The sequence below is a fragment of the Pygocentrus nattereri genome, chromosome 9 (genome assembly GCF_015220715.1).
Source record: "Pygocentrus nattereri isolate fPygNat1 chromosome 9, fPygNat1.pri, whole genome shotgun sequence".
Classification (NCBI taxonomy): Eukaryota; Metazoa; Chordata; class Actinopteri; order Characiformes; family Serrasalmidae; genus Pygocentrus; species Pygocentrus nattereri.
In genome coordinates this window covers 3343137-3360636 of record NC_051219.1, presented here as the reverse complement: position 1 = coordinate 3360636, position 17500 = coordinate 3343137, and the positions used below count along the sequence as shown (strand labels likewise).

General features: G+C 42.5%; 1 protein-coding gene across 3 annotated transcripts in view; it reads left to right on the top strand.

Annotated features, from left to right (window-relative positions):
* Positions 1-17500, top strand: part of LOC108412196 (nephronectin) — a 33970-nt gene that overhangs the window by 2002 nt on the left and 14468 nt on the right. Inside the window, exons 1-3 of one of the 3 annotated variants that reach the window (XM_037540913.1) lie at positions 5703-5890; positions 10221-10321; positions 14080-14172. In XM_037540913.1, coding sequence (XP_037396810.1) covers positions 10234-10321; positions 14080-14172 — 181 coding nt within the window. In that variant the 5' untranslated portion in view covers positions 5703-5890; positions 10221-10233. Of the gene's footprint in view, positions 1-5702; positions 5891-7946; positions 8028-10220; positions 10322-14079; positions 14173-17500 lie in introns of those variants that run through there. The other 2 variants (XM_037540914.1, XM_037540912.1) reach the window with 2 other exon arrangements.

Here is a 17500-nt window from a genome sequence, read left to right as displayed (position 1 = left end):
AAACAGAGCTGAAGATAACAGAGTAGACCTGCGTCAGTGTGAATCAAACAGAGCGGATAAGAACCCTAGAACTCTAGAACTCTAGAACCGAATCCACTCAGGCTGGTTCGTGAAGGGGGTTGTGACCTTCAGCTGTCTGAGGAATTCAGGAGAAGAAACACTTCTGTGTAAAGTTAATGTTTAAGGCGTTCTCTTTCTCTCCGCACCAGTGGAGAGGCCGGTATTGAGGACCTGACCTCAGGGTGAGAACCTCTGGGCGTGTCTAGCGCCTGTGCGCGTGTGAGGGAGCCGAGGTGGGAGGTGCGGCGGAGGTGCATTTTTTCTCAGTGAGCGGATCTGGGACGTGACAGCTCGTCACGTTGCCAAGAAACTCAAGTCTAAACAAGAGCACCAAAGGCAGAAATATGTGGAGCACCAGCTTAACGAGAACATCACAGCAGCCTGGGGTTAAAATAACACACCACGCAGAATCTGCCGTGGAACTGACCCTCGAGAACACAGCGGCAGCAGAGTGCAGTGTTTTTAAGTCCTCTTGGGTTGATTTTCCACAGTGGAACCTTAGTTACCTGCATTATTGCCACAGTATGTGTAAGAAGTTCCAGGAAACACCCAAAGAAATTCGTCGATGGTGGGACAAAGCCAGTTGCTCTTTACGTTTTGCCCAAATTTTGTGATGATTGGATCAACAGAAACGATCCAAAATTACCTGGAAAAATACTTTCTCCATTAACTTCCCTTACAAGTCTGTGTTTGTTCTGCTCGTGTCGGTGTTTGTTCTGCTCGTGTCTGTGTTTGTCGGCTCGTGTCGGTGTTTGTTCTGCTCGTGTCGGTGTTTGTTCTGCTCGTGTCGGTGTTTGTCGGCTCGTGTCGGTGTTTGTTCTGCTCGTGTCGGTGTTTGCTCTGCTCGTGTCGGTGTTTGTTCTGCTCGTGTCGGTGTTTGTTCTGCTCGTGTCGGTGTTTGTCGGCTCGTGTCGGTGTTTGTTCTGCTCGTGTCGGTGTTTGTTCTGCTCGTGTCGGTGTTTGTTTGGCTCGTGTCGGTGTTTGTTCTGCTCGTGTCGGTGTTTGTTCTGCTCGTGTCGGTGTTTGTTCTGCTCGTGTCTGTGTTTGTCGGCTCGTGTCGGTGTTTGTTCTGCTCGTGTCGGTGTTTGTCGGCTCGTGTCGGTGTTTGTTCTGCTCGTGTCGGTGTTTGTTCTGCTCGTGTTGGTGTTTGTCGGCTCGTGTCGGTGTTTGTTCTGCTTGTGTTGGTGTTTGTCGGCTCGTGTCGGTGTTTGTTCTGCTCGTGTCGGTGTTTGTCGGCTTGTGTCGGTGTTTGTCGGCTCGTGTCGGTGTTTGTTCTGCTCGTGTCGGTGTTTGTCGGCTCGTGTCGGTGTTTGTTCTGCTCGTTTCGGTGTTTGTTCTGCACGTGTCGGTGTTTGTTCTGCTTGTGTTGGTGTTTGTTCTGCTCGTGTCGGTGTTTGTCGGCTCGTTTCGGTGTTTGTTCTGCTCGTGTCGGTGTTTGTCGGCTCGTGTCGGTGTTTGTCGGCTCGTGTCGGTGTTTGTCCTGCTCGTGTCGGTGTTCGTTCTGCTCATGTCTGTGTTTGTTCTGCTCGTGTCGGTGTTTGTTCTGCTCGTGTCGGTGTTTGTTCTGCTCGTGTCGGTGTTTGTTCTGCACGTGTCGGTGTTTGTTCTGCTCGTGTCGGTGTTTGTTCTGCACGTGTCGGTGTTTGTTCTGCTCGTGTCGGTGTTTGTCGGCTCGTGTCGGTGTTTGTTCTGCTCGTGTCTGTGTTTGTTCTGCACGTGTCTGTGTTTGTTCTGCTCGTGTCGGTGTTTGTTCTGCTCGTGTCGGTGTTTGTTCTGCACGTGTCGGTGTTTGTTCTGCTTGTGTCGGTGTTTGTCGGCTCGTGTCGGTGTTTGTTCTGCTCGTGTCTGTGTTTGTTCTGCACGTGTCTGTGTTTGTTCTGCTCGTGTCGGTGTTTGTTCTGCTCGTGTCGGTGTTTGTTCTGCTCGTGTCGGTGTTTGTCGGCTCGTTTCGGTGTTTGTTCTGCTCGTGTCGGTGTTTGTCGGCTCGTGTCGGTGTTTGTCCTGCTCGTGTCGGTGTTTGTTCTGCTCGTGTCAGTGTTTGTTCTGCTCGTGTCGGTGTTTGTTCTGCTCGTGTCGGTGTTTGTTCTGCACGTGTCGGTGTTTGTTCTGCGCATGTCGGTGTTTGTTCTGCTCGTGTCGGTGTTTGTTCTGCACGTGTCGGTGTTTGTTCTGCTCGTGTCGGTGTTTGTCGGCTCGTGTCGGTGTTTGTTCTGCTCGTGTCTGTGTTTGTTCTGCTCGTGTCGGTGTTTGTTCTGCACGTGTCGGTGTTTGTTCTGCTCGTGTCGGTGTTTGTTCTGCTCGTGTCGGTGTTTGTTCTGCACGTGTCTGTGTTTGTTCTGCTCGTGTCAGTGTTTGTTCTGCTCGTGTCGGTGTTTGTTCTGCTCGTGTCGGTGTTTGTTCTGCTCGTGTCGGTGTTTGTTCTGCACGTGTCTGTGTTTGTCCTGCTCGTGTCGGTATTTGTTCTACTCGTGTCGGTGTTTGTTCTGCTCGTGTTGGTGTTTGTTCTGCTCGTGTCGGTGTTTGTTCTGCACGTGTCTGTGTTTGTTCTGCTCGTGTCGGTGTTTGTTCTGCTCGTGTCGGTGTTTGTCGGCTCGTGTCAGTGTTTGTTCTGCTCGTGTCGGTGTTTGTTCTGCACATGTCGGTGTTTGTCGGCTCATGTCGGTGTTTGTTCTGCTCGTGTCGGTGTTTGTTCTGCTCGTGTCGGTGTTTGTTCTGCTCGTGTCTGTGTTTGTTCTGCTCGTGTCGGTGTTTGTTCTGCATGTTTCAGTGTTTGTTCTGCTCGTGTCGGTGTTTGTTCTGCACGTGTCGGTGTTTGTTCTACTCGTGTCGGTGTTTGTTCAACTCGTGTCGGTGTTTGTCGGCTCGTGTTGGTGTTTGTTCTGCTCGTGTCGGTGTTTGTTCTGCTCGTGTCGGTGTTTGTTCTGCTCGTGTCGGTGTTTGTTTGGCTCGTGTCTGTGTTTGTTCTGCTCGTGTTGGTGTTTGTCGGCTTGTGTCGGTATTTGTTCTGCTCGTGTTGGTGTTTGTCGGCTTGTGTCGGTGTTTGTTCTGCTCGTGTCGGTGTTTGTTCTGCTTGTGTCAGTGTTTGTTGGCTCGTGTTGGTGTTTGTTCTGCTCGTGTCGGTGTTTGTTCTGCTCGTGTCTGTGTTTGTCGGCTCGTGTTGGTGTTTGTTCTGCTCATGTCGGTGTTTGTTCTGCTCGTGTCGGTGTTTGTCGGCTCGTGTTGGTGTTTGTTCTGCTCGTGTTGGTGTTTGTTCTGCTCGTGTCGGCGTTTGTAGAGGTCCCAGAAGAGGGACCACATGACCTTTCTGGAAAATCCATATAAGGATAATTGAAATGATTATTAACACAATAATTAAGTGCCGTCAAGTCGGTTCCGACTCCTGGCAGGTAGATGATCTCCAGAGCATCCTGTGCTCTTCATTTGTTCTTCACGATTTTTCCGATTGTATCTATCCACCATGCTGTTATTCATGCTCTTCCTCTTTTATCTCCAACTGTTCGTACACTCTTAAAAATGGTTTGGTTCTTTTTTTGGTTCTATTTAGAACAAGTTCTCTATAGAGCCATTTCATGCTTAATGGTTCTTCGCATGGTGAAATGTTTCTTCAGATTGATGAAGGAAATATTGCACAGTGAACGTCCTACGTTTGGAGTGGGAATTCAGGAGGAAACATTTATTTAAAAATCTGTTTATTTCTGAATAATCAAAACAGAATAATACGTCCATTAACGTCTCCTATTATACATGCAGACAGGAGACGTTTCATTCACAGTCACAGTCACTGGTGTTGTATGAATATGGTGTAGCACCAGCGACGGTGACACCAGTGACAATGACTCGAGTGACGGTGACACCAGTGACAATGACACCGGTGACGGCAACAACAGTGACAGCAACACCAGTGACAACGACACCAGTGATGGCAACACCGGTGACGGCGACTCCAATGACGGTGACTTCAGTGACAGCGACTCCAGTGACGGCAACACCGGTGACAATGACACCGGTGACGGCAACAACAGTGACAGCAACACCAGTGACAATGACACCAGTGATGGCAACACCGGTGACGGCAACTCCAATGACGGTGACTTCAGTGACAGCGACTCCAGTGACGGCAACACCGGTGACAGTGACTCCAATGATGGAGACTCCAGTGACGGAGACTCCAGTGACATCCCGTGACTTTCTGGCTAAAACTGAGGGTTTTGTAAACTGGCTGACTCATTGATGATCAGGTGACCTTGTGTTTAACTGTTTAAAATCAGTAATAAAAATGATAATATGACATTATTTTGATTTAAATTTAATTAGCCATTAAAGCGGAGAACACCAATGACACACAGAAGTTCTGAGCTGCCTGATAAGCAAAATTATTAATAAATAAATGAAATATAGTAAGCGAGTGTGACTCGCCTTCTCCTGCCCTGACATCCTTCCTCTCTGATAAGCCTCGACCCAAAGAGGCAATTTAACACAAATCTGTTTAATACAAATTCTGGATTTAAACCTTTTAAAACTACTGTTTTATATTAAAAATGGTTTCTCCAGTGTTGAAAATTGGTTGTGTGTTGAGCTGTTTTACAGACGCAGAGCGAATAAGAAACAGAGTAAAAGGAGAAAAATGAAATCATGAAGGAATTGATACATTAATAAAGTACGATTTGAGCTCAACTGTATAAATGTACATACTGACTCTTGGAGCTGTGGCAGATATTTTAAACGTCTTTTAAACCTTCTTGACACGGCTTCCCCTCCAAATGGAGAACAACCAGTAAGGTTCTGTACAGCACCTAAAATGGTTTTGCTATTGTCCTGATGTCAAGCTTGCAGAAGAGCAGAACCCTTTTGGTGCTGTATTTGGTGCTAAATTATACAAGGATGGTTCTGTATGGCACTAGAGTTCTGCTATTGTTAAAAGCTTCATATCTAAGCAATAGCAGAACCCTTTTCAGTGCTATATCGAACCCTATACAACACACTTCATCTTTTTGAGGAACCATTTCACCATACAAATAACCGTTTAGGCATGAAATGGTCCTACATAGAACCCATAGTTGTAAACAGAACTTGAGGAACCCTTGAAGAGCCTCCTCTTTTGTGAGTGTAGTGTAACTGTGTTTTCAGTGAGCTGGTTCATCTGACGATGTCTTGTTTGGAGTGAGAGATGAGGCTTTGTTTGAGGACCTGTTCGTTTGTTTCCTCAGCATCAGTGACGCTTCCATCACTTCTGCTGATCTGTCATATTCACTGACCGCTGGGTCCTTTGCTGTTAAAGACTGATCTGAGCTGTCCACCATTTCAGCGTCCTCTCCGTCCACGGTGGAGTTTGTCCATTTTCACGTCATGATGGAGGCTTGATGTTCAGTGTGGAGGTTCCTCATTAGAACAGCGCTCTGGTGAGCCCATTTTCCTGAGGATGTTCTGGGATTTTGTGTGGTCAACACATTCAAAGGCTTTGCTGTAGTAAATGAAACACATGTTGAGCTCCGTCTCGAGTTCCAGTTTTCAGCGATCCAGCGTACATCCTCAGTGAAATCTCTCACGCTTCTGTCTTTCCAGTGGTTTGTTTGCACATCTGGCTTCTCTCTCTCAATACAAGGCTCTAGGGGTGGTCTTTGTACTCGGCAAAGGCAGGCAGCTTCCCAGGGCTTTGTGATTGTGTTGGTCTGTCTGCCCTGCGATGGACTGGCGACCTGTCCAGGGTATGTCCTGCTTTCCGGCTGATGACGGCTGGGATAGGCTCCAACACTGCCTCCAGGTCTTTTTGCTGACCAAGGTCTTTTTGCTGTGAGGCGACAGCGCTACCCCCTGCACCACCGTGCTGCCTGTAAGACCACATTGACTGCAGATCACTGTTAAGCCTTTAAACGTCCCCAACGTACAGTAAATTTTTAAAAACTGCCCCTTTGCTTGAACTGGACACCTGGCACGGGTAGGAGCACACTTTACGGTTCAGTGTATTCTGGGAACTGTAGTGTACATCATGGTCAAAAGGGCTAACAGTAATAGAAACTTTAAATCGGATTGTGCCACGGGCCTCGTGTTTGACACATGGGGTTTAGACGCTCTTTCTTTGGTAGTGGAGTGTAAATTCTTCCAGTCTGCCAGATATTGAGTGGCTTTTCAGATTCTTTAGCATAAAATCAACACTTTAACCCATAAAAATTAGTGGCTTATTATGCAGTAAATGCAGGGACCTCAATGCAAATCAAGCTACTCTTAGGTTATAGAAGGGTTTAACAGGCCTCCGGTGGGCCCTGGACATTTGAATCTGCTGTTGTTGCGGTGTTGGTCATTATCCTTTCTGGCAACTCTCTGGAATTCATGGCTTATTTATCTTAAAAAATGAAGTTTCCTAACCAGCACCCAGTCATGTGGAAATCTGTACTGTCTTGTGTAATTGGACCGTGTGTAGCTCCTGTATGTGGCCGCATCGAGTCCCCCTGCACCTCCTCGGAGCTCTAACACACCTGATTCAGCTCCCGAAAGGTCTGATTATCACAGCTGAAGCAGGTGTGTGAGAGCAGAAGAAAGAAGAGAGGAATTGTTCGAGTGGCATATCTGAGTTTTCCAGGCACAGACACAGGAAGGCGTTTTTAACCCTTAGTAATCTACAGTTATTCGTGTTTTTAACCATATTAAATAAAATATAGTCACATAGTTACATTTTAAATGACATTTACGGACATTTTGTATGATGTTTTGACATGTTTGAGTCATTATTTTTTTAAAATCAGTGTTAACAAATATGGTCAAAAAAGTTGGGACGCTGTGTAAAATGCAAATAAGTGTAAATAAAGACAGAAAACACTGATTTGCGAATTTCATAGACCCATAGTTTATTCACAGTAGAACACAGAACACATATCAGATGTTGAAAGTGAGACATTTTACAGTTATATGAAAAACATTAATTTATGAATAAACATGTAATTTAAAACTTGATGGCAGCAATGCATCTCCAAAAAGTCGGGACGGGGCGACAAAAGGCTGGAAAAGTAAGTCGTAATAATAAAAAAAAAACATGACTGGCTATAAAAAGAGCATTTTAGAGAGGCAGAGTCTCTCAGCTAAGATGGGCAGAGGTTCACCAATCTGAGAAAAACTGCATCTAAAAGTGGTGGGACAATTTCAGACAAAATGCTCCTCAACATAAAATTGCGAAGACCTTGGAAATCCCACCATCTACAGTATATAATATCATCAGAAGATTCAGAAAATCTGGAGAAAGCCCTGTACGAAAGGGACAAGGCCGACAGTCAACACTCGATGCTCGTGATCTTCACTTGTTTCAATGAACTACTAGTGAGAAATAATTCACGTCACATTATTACACATTTTTATTATCACTAAACATAACTATGATTTCAAAATGTTTTTTTTGAGGGTTCAGAATTTTAAGCAGGACTTTTTCGCATTTTGCAAGATGCTGTTATTTATGCTAAGTTTTCATTAAAAGCTATTGGGGGAAAAGCTAAAATGAACTCTAGTCCAATATCTTTTACTGGGCAATTGACAAAAAGTTGTTTTTGCTATTAAGTCATCACAATATCCTGAAAACGTAGCATAAACACTGGAACTGGATTACACAACTGGAAGGTGCGAACTGTTTTTACAACTGGAGAACCTGTATTTAGCAACATTTAAGGTGAAAACTGTAACGGACAGAGACGCAGTCCAGTGAAAAGCGAACGTTTATCAGCCTGTAATGTAAACTGTAATATACAAACAGCTTGGTTAGTTCAATGTTATCACTCAGTAGGAAAGTTCAAGTGGAGGGTTTTTAAACGCTCCCTCAAACATTCCCACAGTTTCTATTTAAAGCTCAGCTGCTACCGGCCTCAACGCGTCCACTTTGATATCTGAGCATCAGAGCCACTCAACATATAATTAACTTCACAAAACATCCTGGACACACAGCCGCGTTCATTTCACTGCTGAAGAGCTCCGAGTTCTGTGGGAAGGTAAAGTAGCAGCTACAATCACAGGAACGTGAAAAACAATGTAAAACAGTCTTATGCTGGGAAAAGTCCTATTAAACCTAATACTGTATAACTCGAGTTCATATCAGAGCTGCCTCTAAATGTAGGTATTGTGATATAAACCGAGTCTGTTCTACAGTTTCTCATTAGGCTGAATGAATAACCGACTCTAAATGTAGGTATTGTGATATAAACCGAGTCCGTTCTACAGTTTCTCATTAGACTGAATGAATAACCGACTCTAAATGTAGGTATTGTGATATAAACCGAGTCTGTTCTACAGTTTCTCATTAGGCTGAATGAATAACTGACTCTAAATGTAGGTATTGTGATATAAACCGAGTCCGTTCTACAGTTTCTCATTAGGCTGAATGAATAACCGACTCTAAATGTAGGTATTGTGATATAAACCGAGTCCGTTCTACAGTTTCTCATTAGACTGAATGAATAACCGACTCTAAATGTAGGTATTGTGATATAAACCCAGTCTGTTCTACAGTTTCTCATTAGACTGAATGAATAACCGGCTCTAAATGTAGGTATTGTGATATAAACCGAGTCTGTTCTACAGTTTCTCATTAGGCTGAATGAATAACCGGCTCTAAATGTAGGTATTGTGATATAAACCGAGTCTGTTCTACAGTTTCTCATTAGGCTGAATGAATAACCGACTCTAAATGTAGGTATTGTGATATAAACCGAGTCCGTTCTACAGTTTCTCATTAGACTGAATGAATAACCGACTCTAAATGTAGGTATTGTGATATAAACCCAGTCTGTTCTACAGTTTCTCATTAGACTGAATGAATAACCGGCTCTAAATGTAGGTATTGTGATATAAACCGAGTCTGTTCTACAGTTTCTCATTAGGCTGAATGAATAACCGACTCTAAATGTAGGTATTGTGATATAAACCGAGTCCGTTCTACAGTTTCTCATTAGGCTGAATGAATAACCGACTCTAAATGTAGGTATTGTGATATAAACCGAGTCCGTTCTACAGTTTCTCATTAGACTGAATGAATAACCGACTCTAAATGTAGGTATTGTGATATAAACCCAGTCTGTTCTACAGTTTCTCATTAGACTGAATGAATAACCGGCTCTAAATGTAGGTATTGTGATATAAACCGAGTCTGTTCTACAGTTTCTCATTAGGCTGAATGAATAACCGGCTCTAAATGTAGGTATTGTGATATAAACCGAGTCTGTTCTACAGTTTCTCATTAGACTGAATGAATAACCGACTCTAAATGTAGGTATTGTGATATAAACCGAGTCCGTTCTACAGTTTCTCGTTAGACTGAATGAATAACCGACTCTAAATGTAGGTATTGTGATATAAACCGAGTCCGTTCTACAGTTTCTCATTAGGCTGAATGAATAACCGACTCTAAATGTAGGTATTGTGATATAAACTGAGTCTGTTCTACAGTTTCTCGTTAGGCTGAATGAATAACCGACTCTAAATGTAGGTATTGTGATATAAACCGAGTCCGTTCTACAGTTTCTCATTAGACTGAATGAATAACCGACTCTAAATGTAGGTATTGTGATATAAACCGAGTCCGTTCTACAGTTTCTCGTTAGACTGAATGAATAACCGACTCTAAATGTAGGTATTGTGATATAAACCGAGTCCGTTCTACAGTTTCTCATTAGACTGAATGAATAACCGACTCTAAATGTAGGTATTGTGATATAAACCGAGTCCGTTCTACAGTTTCTCATTAGACTGAATGAATAACCGACTCTAAATGTAGGTATTGTGATATAAACCGAGTCTGTTCTACAGTTTCTCATTAGGCTGAATGAATAACCGACTCTAAATGTAGGTATTGTGATATAAACCGAGTCCGTTCTACAGTTTCTCATTAGACTGAATGAATAACCGGCTCTAAATGTAGGTATTGTGATATAAACCGAGTCCGTTCTACAGTTTCTCATTAGACTGAATGAATAACCGACTCTAAATGTAGGTATTGTGATATAAACCGAGTCCGTTCTACAGTTTCTCATTAGACTGAATGAATAACCGACTCTAAATGTAGGTATTGTGATATAAACTGAGCTCATTAGGCTGAATCTGATTTGTTTTCTCTAAGGCTTATATCTAACCTAGCATTAGTTGCTAGGATAAATTCGGTGATAATGATTGTTGCTGTTTTCTGATAGGCTGACCAAAGAGATGGAATGGACCAATGGGATCTGTCGTTATGGCAACAGGGTGGATTGCTGCTGGGGCTGGACACGAGAGAGCTGGGGGCAGTGTAGACGTGAGAATATACACACTTACATACATCAGAACACAAATATTAGAATTACAAATTTAGCCCATGTTTCATTTAGAAATTACAATAATAAAAATGATGTGTAATTTTAAAATATTTATCTACAAAATTAAAACTTAGATAACTTAGTTTAATAATTCATTTTTAGACAAGCCTGAGTAGACTGATAAATCAATGTGATCGGTTATTAATCTCAGTGTTACTGAGCTCTGCTAAAGCCTGAGTAGACTGATAAATCAATGTGATCGGTTATTAATCTCAGTGTTACTGAGCTCTGCTAAAGCCTGAGTAGACTGATAAATCAATGTGATCGGTTATTAATCTCAGTGTTACTGAGCTCTGCTAAAGCCTGAGTAGACTGATAAATCAATGTGATCGGTTATTAATCTCAGCGTTACTGAGCTCTGCTAAAGCCTGAGTAGACTGATTAATCAATGTGATCAGTTATTAATCTCAGCGTTATTGAGCTCTGCTAAAGTCTGAGTAGACTGATAAATCAATGTGATCAGTTATTAATCTCAGCGTTACTGAGCTCTGCTAAAGCCTGAGTAGACTGATAAATCAATGTGATCAGTTATTAATCTCAGTGTTACTGAGCTCTGCTAAAGCTTGAGTAGACTGATAAATCAATGTGATCGGTTATTAATCTCAGATTTACTGAGCTCTGCTAAAGCCTGAGTAGACTGATAAATCAATGTGATCAGTTATTAATCTCAGTGTTACTGAGCTCTGCTAAAGCCTGAGTAGACTGATAAATCAATGTGATCGGATATTAATCTCAGCGTTACTGAGATCTGCTAAAGCCTGAGTAGACTGATAAATCAATGTGATCGGTTATTAATCTCAGATTTACTGAGCTCTGCTAAAGCCTGAGTAGACTGATAAATCAATGTGATCAGTTATTAATCTCAGTGTTACTGAGCTCTGCTAAAGCCTGAGTAGACTGATAAATCAATGTGATCAGTTATTAATCTCAGCGTTACTGAGCTCTGCTAAAGCCTGAGTAGACTGATAAATCAATGTGATCGGTTATTAATCTCAGCGTTACTGAGCTCTGCTAAAGCCTGAGTAGACTGATAAATCAATGTGATCGGTTATTAATCTCAGCGTTACTGAGCTCTGCTAAAGCCTGAGTAGACTGATAAATCAATGTGATCGGTTATTAATCTCAGCGTTACTGAGCTCTGCTAAAGCCTGAGTAGACTGATAAATCAATGTGATCAGTTATTAATCTCAGCGTTACTGAGCTCTGCTAAAGTCTGAGTAGACTGATAAATCAATGTGATCAGTTATTAATCTCAGTGTTACTGAGCTCTGCTAAAGCCTGAGTAGACTGATAAATCAATGTGATCGGTTATTAATCTCAGCGTTACTGAGCTCTGCTAAAGCCTGAGTAGACTGATAAATCAATGTGATCGGTTATTAATCTCAGCGTTACTGAGCTCTGCTAAAGCCTGAGTAGACTGATAAATCAATGTGATCAGTTATTAATCTCAGCGTTACTGAGCTCTGCTAAAGCCTGAGTAGACTGATAAATCAATGTGATCGGTTATTAATCTCAGCGTTACTGAGCTCTGCTAAAGCCTGAGTAGACTGATAAATCAATGTGATCGGTTATTAACCTCAGTGTTACTGAGCTCTGCTAAAGCCTGAGTAGACTGATAAATCAATGTGATCAGTTATTAATCTCAGCGTTACTGAGCTCTGCTAAAGCCTGAGTAGACTGATAAATCAATGTGATCGGTTATTAATCTCAGCGTTACTGAGCTCTGCTAAAGCCTGAGTAGACTGATAAATCAATGTGATCGGTTATTAATCTCAGTGTTACTGAGCTCTGCTAAAGCCTGAGTAGACTGATAAATCAATGTGATCGGTTATTAATCGCAGCGTTACTGAGCTCTCCTAAAGCCTGAGTAGACTGATAAATCAATGTGATCGGTTATTAATCTCAGAGTTACTGAGCTCTGCTAAAGCCTGAGTAGACTGATAAATCAATGTGATCGGTTATTAATCTCAGCGTTACTGAGCTCTGCTAAAGCCTGAGTAGACTGATAAATCAATGTGATCGGTTATTAATCTCAGCGTTACTGAGCTCTGCTAAAGCCTGAGTAGACTGATAAATCAATGTGATCAGTTATTAATCTCAGCGTTACTGAGCTCTGCTAAAGTCTGAGTAGACTGATAAATCAATGTGATCAGTTATTAATCTCAGTGTTACTGAGCTCTGCTAAAGCCTGAGTAGACTGATAAATCAATGTGATCAGTTATTAATCTCAGTGTTACTGAGCTCTGCTAAAGCCTGAGTAGACTGATAAATCAATGTGATCGGTTATTAATCTCAGCGTTACTGAGCTCTGCTAAAGCCTGAGTAGACTGATAAATCAATGTGATCAGTTATTAATCTCAGCGTTACTGAGCTCTGCTAAAGCCTGAGTAGACTGATAAATCAATGTGATCAGTTATTAATCTCAGCGTTACTGAGCTCTGCTAAAGCCTGAGTAGACTGATAAATCAATGTGATCGGTTATTAATCTCAGTGTTACTGAGCTCTGCTAAAGTCTGAGTAGACTGATAAATCAATGTGATCGGTTATTAATCTCAGAGTTACTGAGCTCTGCTAAAGCCTGAGCAGACTGATAAATCAATGTGATCGGTTATTAATCTCAGAGTTACTGAGCTCTGCTAAAGCCTGAGTAGACTGATAAATCAATGTGATCAGTTATTAATCTCAGCGTTACTGAGCTCTGCTAAAGCCTGAGTAGACTGATAAATCAATGTGATCGGTTATTAATCTCAGCGTTACTGAGCTCTGCTAAAGCCTGAGTAGACTGATAAATCAATGTGATCGGTTATTAATCTCAGTGTTACTGAGCTTTGCTAAAGCCTGAGTAGACTGATAAATCAATGTGATCGGTTATTAATCTCAGCGTTACTGAGCTCTGCTAAAGTCTGAGTAGACTGATAAATCAATGTGATCAGTTATTAATCTCAGCGTTACTGAGCTCTGCTAAAGTCTGAGTAGACTGATAAATCAATGTGATGATCAGATATTAATCTCAGTGTTACTGAGCTCTGCTAAAGTCTGAGTAGACTGATAAATCAATGTGATCAGTTATTAATCTCAGCATTACTGAGCTCTGCTAAAGTCTGAGTAGACTGATAAATCAATGTGATCAGTTATTAATCTCAGTGTTACTGAGCTCTGCTAAAGCTTGAGTAGACTGATAAATCAATGTGATCAGTTATTAATCTCAGCGTTACTGAGCTCTGCTAAAGCCTGAGTAGACTGATAAATCAATGTGATCAGTTATTAATCTCAGTGTTACTGAGCTCTGCTAAAGCCTGAGTAGACTGATAAATCAATGTGATGATCAGTTATTAATCTCAGTGTTACTGAGCTCTGCTAAAGCCTGAGTAGACTGATAAATCAATGTGATCAGTTATTAATCTCAGCATTACTGAGCTCTGCTAAAGTCTGAGTAGACTGATAAATCAATGTGATCGGTTATTAATCTCAGCGTTACTGAGCTCTGCTAAAGCCTGAGTAGACTGATAAATCAATGTGATCGGTTATTAGTCTCAGTGCTACTGATCTCGTTTATATAGAAAACTTACTTAGAAAATGAACAACACATGCAATCTGACCAGGGGTGCCCAGACTTTTTCACACGACTATAAATCAGATGCACACACCGGTCACTTTTTAAAACACACACCTGCTGACTGTTGTCCTGTTCCTGCAGCTGTGTGTGAGCTGGGCTGTAAGCATGGTGAGTGTGTGGGGCCGGATCAGTGCCGCTGTCACCCTGGATACACCGGCAAGACCTGCAACCAAGGTAGGAATGTGTGTGTGTGTGTGTGTGTGTGTGTGTGTGTGTGTGTGTGTGTGTGTGTGTGTGTGTGTGTGTGTGTGTGTGTGTGTGTGTGTAAGTGTGTGTGTGTGTGTGTTGGGAGGGGGAGGTGGGGGGGTGAGCTTGACAGACTCTGTAATAATGTGCTTATGGACACCTGCGACAATAAAACACACGCAGACTGTTTTCTCGTGTACAGAGCTGTAGTAATTAACCCCTTAAAGTCCAGGGGCCGGTCATAATTGGGCCGTAACATTCTGGGCGTAACGTGAACATGGTTCACGGTCCACTCAGCCCACCACAAACACCAGCACAATCACTTTAAATGCGAACTAATGCAACACAATACTTTCTGCAGCCTATAGAATTTCACTCGACTGCATAATCAACACAATACATGACAGGAAAGTTCATAATTCTGTTTGTAGCCACTTTTATGCAGATTTTGACCAATAAAATGTAGAGCGAGACATTTAAGGGCCCAGATATTCCAGGATTTAATGCACTGTCTGGTGAAAAAAAAGCACAGGGGTCAGTCTAAGTGTAAATATCCACATCTGTCCCAGACGTCCATTCCCTCACTCAGCCTGGCTGCCCTGGGGGAGAATCACCCGTATATCTGTCCAGTCTGCTGACTTTACGGTGGTTTTTTCATCATCACCGTGCAGATGTGTAAACATTATGACCAGTCAGGGAGCCTGTGGGCCTGGGCTAGTGAGAGTGAATGATGTGTCTGTGCGCGATGAGGATGATGAAGATGACGAAGGCGACGGGTTTAATTTGTCTGAGCTGGACACTGCGAGGGGAGCAGTGAGCACTAAGCTCATCCCTCAGAGACGGCAGTCAATAAAGTCTATAACGTGACTGATGTAATGTATCCTTAGAGATGTATCTCTCACACGTGTGGACGGGATTCCGCTCGGAGTCCGGTTTTCCTTTTTTTGGTATGTATTTTCTGCTCCAGCGCAGCCGAGCGAACTCGCCGGCTCAGAAGCAGAAAATATGGCAGTTTCATGTAATGTTGAGGTAAAGTCTGTATGTGTGGATACTGTTTAAGTAGCTTTACTATGATTTGAATGGAAATGGAGGGTGCGTTTAAGCCACTGGCCACTAGGGGCCACTAGGGAGTTTTACAGCTAGCTACCACCAGAGGTTTAGGCAAACTCTCTTAATTGCTCATGCAAACTGTCTAAAAAATAAACTTGCAGTTGTTGATTGTAGATGTTCTGTATAGCCGCATCATTCGGGTAGCTGACGTGTAAATTTGGCCTGTACTTTCAATTAAACGGGTTATTACGGACGTCTGTAGAGCCCATGAGGTAGTTTTCTGGATTGTTATCTTGATATAATGAGTTAACTCTTTTGTGATCAGAAGAAGACAAAGTTGTTATGTTATTAATTATATAATCATAATGAGATAATAGCTAAATGGCTTACATTTCATATATCTTTTGCAAGATATTTTTGTAGTCTATCTATAAATGCAGTGTGTGTTGCTTTATATGTCTGGCCACATGAATTAGACTAGGAAGAGGAAGGCACTACAGCACAGCTATACACCAGGTTTATAGCCAGACACAAAGCAGTTACTCACAATAGCCACGTTTACATGCAGCCTAATAATAATCCAACTAATAGCTCAATCAGAATAGAATTCGCCCATGTAAACACCTCAGTCGGAACAGTCTAGTCTGATTGATGCCATTCGGAATACTATTCAACAAAGTGGGTAAACCTCTAAATAATCTGTTAAATAGAAGAATAATATCCGTGTAAACGCCTGTATCCGATTACATTCCCTATCGGAAAGTTTCAGTCCGTTCTGCTTGTGCGTCGCGTCACAGTGAGAGTTTATACCGTTCAACACGGCGGAGCAGAAGCTGGTCTGCAGAGGAGACGAAGTTCATGCTCTGATCTTTAAAAGACGGCGGTGGGACGGACGTCCAGCTTATGCGTCTCAGAGCACGACGTCTTCCTCTCGGCCTTCTTTAATAAGGACGTGTGAAGGACGTTTTCCTGAGTCTGACGTCATTTTAAAGCAGTTAAAAACACAATCACTGCTCACTGCTGCTCATCTCACTCTGACTGGACCTCACGTGATGTTCGCTGTCATGGTAACGTCTACACTAAGTGGTTCTCCACGCATGTGCGTCGATTCTTTGTAGTGAGCATGTCAACAGAGATTTTCCATCAGATTGTTGAACAGAGTGAGCATAAACTCCTCCGTCTGAATCTGTAATCTGATTGTATTTAATCGGATTGGCAAAAATCTTTGCATCTATGTTTAAACTTCTCAAGATAACTGCATTGCAATGTTTGCATGGCTAGCCTGTTAGCTCAGAGAAGCGAACCCGGCTGAAAAGGATGATGTTCTGAGTGAATAATCTGCTCCGCTCTGTCCACTTTTCCCCTGACAGATCTGTACTATTCTCTACAGAGTCAACCAGGACTGTATTCTCCTGTGATCTACGGTACTTCTACCATAAATCCAACATCTTTACTGTAGTCTTCCATTCTGTACGCAACCTTTCTGCAGCGCAATCCTCTCCACTGCCTGCTGAATGAACAATGCTTTTGACGTTGTTTTGCTGGAACATCTGGAGCTGAGCTCCTCTGTTCACCCTTGAGTCACGACCGCTTTACGTTTCTTCACAGTTCATAAGTAAGGGGGGTCTGTAGTGTTGCAGTGTTACCGCCCGGCTCTGAGTGAGTGTTACGGCTCTCACATCAAAACCTGCTCCCTTTGTTTTTGTTCTTTTTACGCCGCCTGAAAACACCAGCTGCTCTGTGAACCGGTGAATATTACACGATGAATGGAAGACGGAAAACATCGCGAATGTGCTGTAGAGCCTCATTAGGCTACAGTACAGGCAGGTTAGGGGTGTTCTCTCCTGCTCCTGTACAGCTGCTCAGCCTCCTCAGGTCAAAGCGAAGCTCTTCAGGACTCTTTAACATCACATCCCTTTAATGATCATAGAGAACATGAAGTACCGACTTTAGCTTTACTGATACGAATAAATGATAATAATAATAATAATAATAATAATAATAACGCAGGAATTTATTTATTCATATTTAGTAGCAGATAAACTTATCAGACTGAAATATTTTTATATTTTCTCTTTAGTTAACCGTTCTCTCTCTCTCTCTCTCTCTCTCTGGCTCTCTCTCTCTCTCTCTCTCTCTCTGGCTCTCTCTCTCTCTCTCTCTCTCTCTCTCTGGCTCTCTCTCTCTCTCTCTCTCTCTCTCTGGCTCTCTCTCTCTCTCTCTCTCACTCTCTCTCTCTCTCTCTCTCTCACTCTCTCTCTCACTC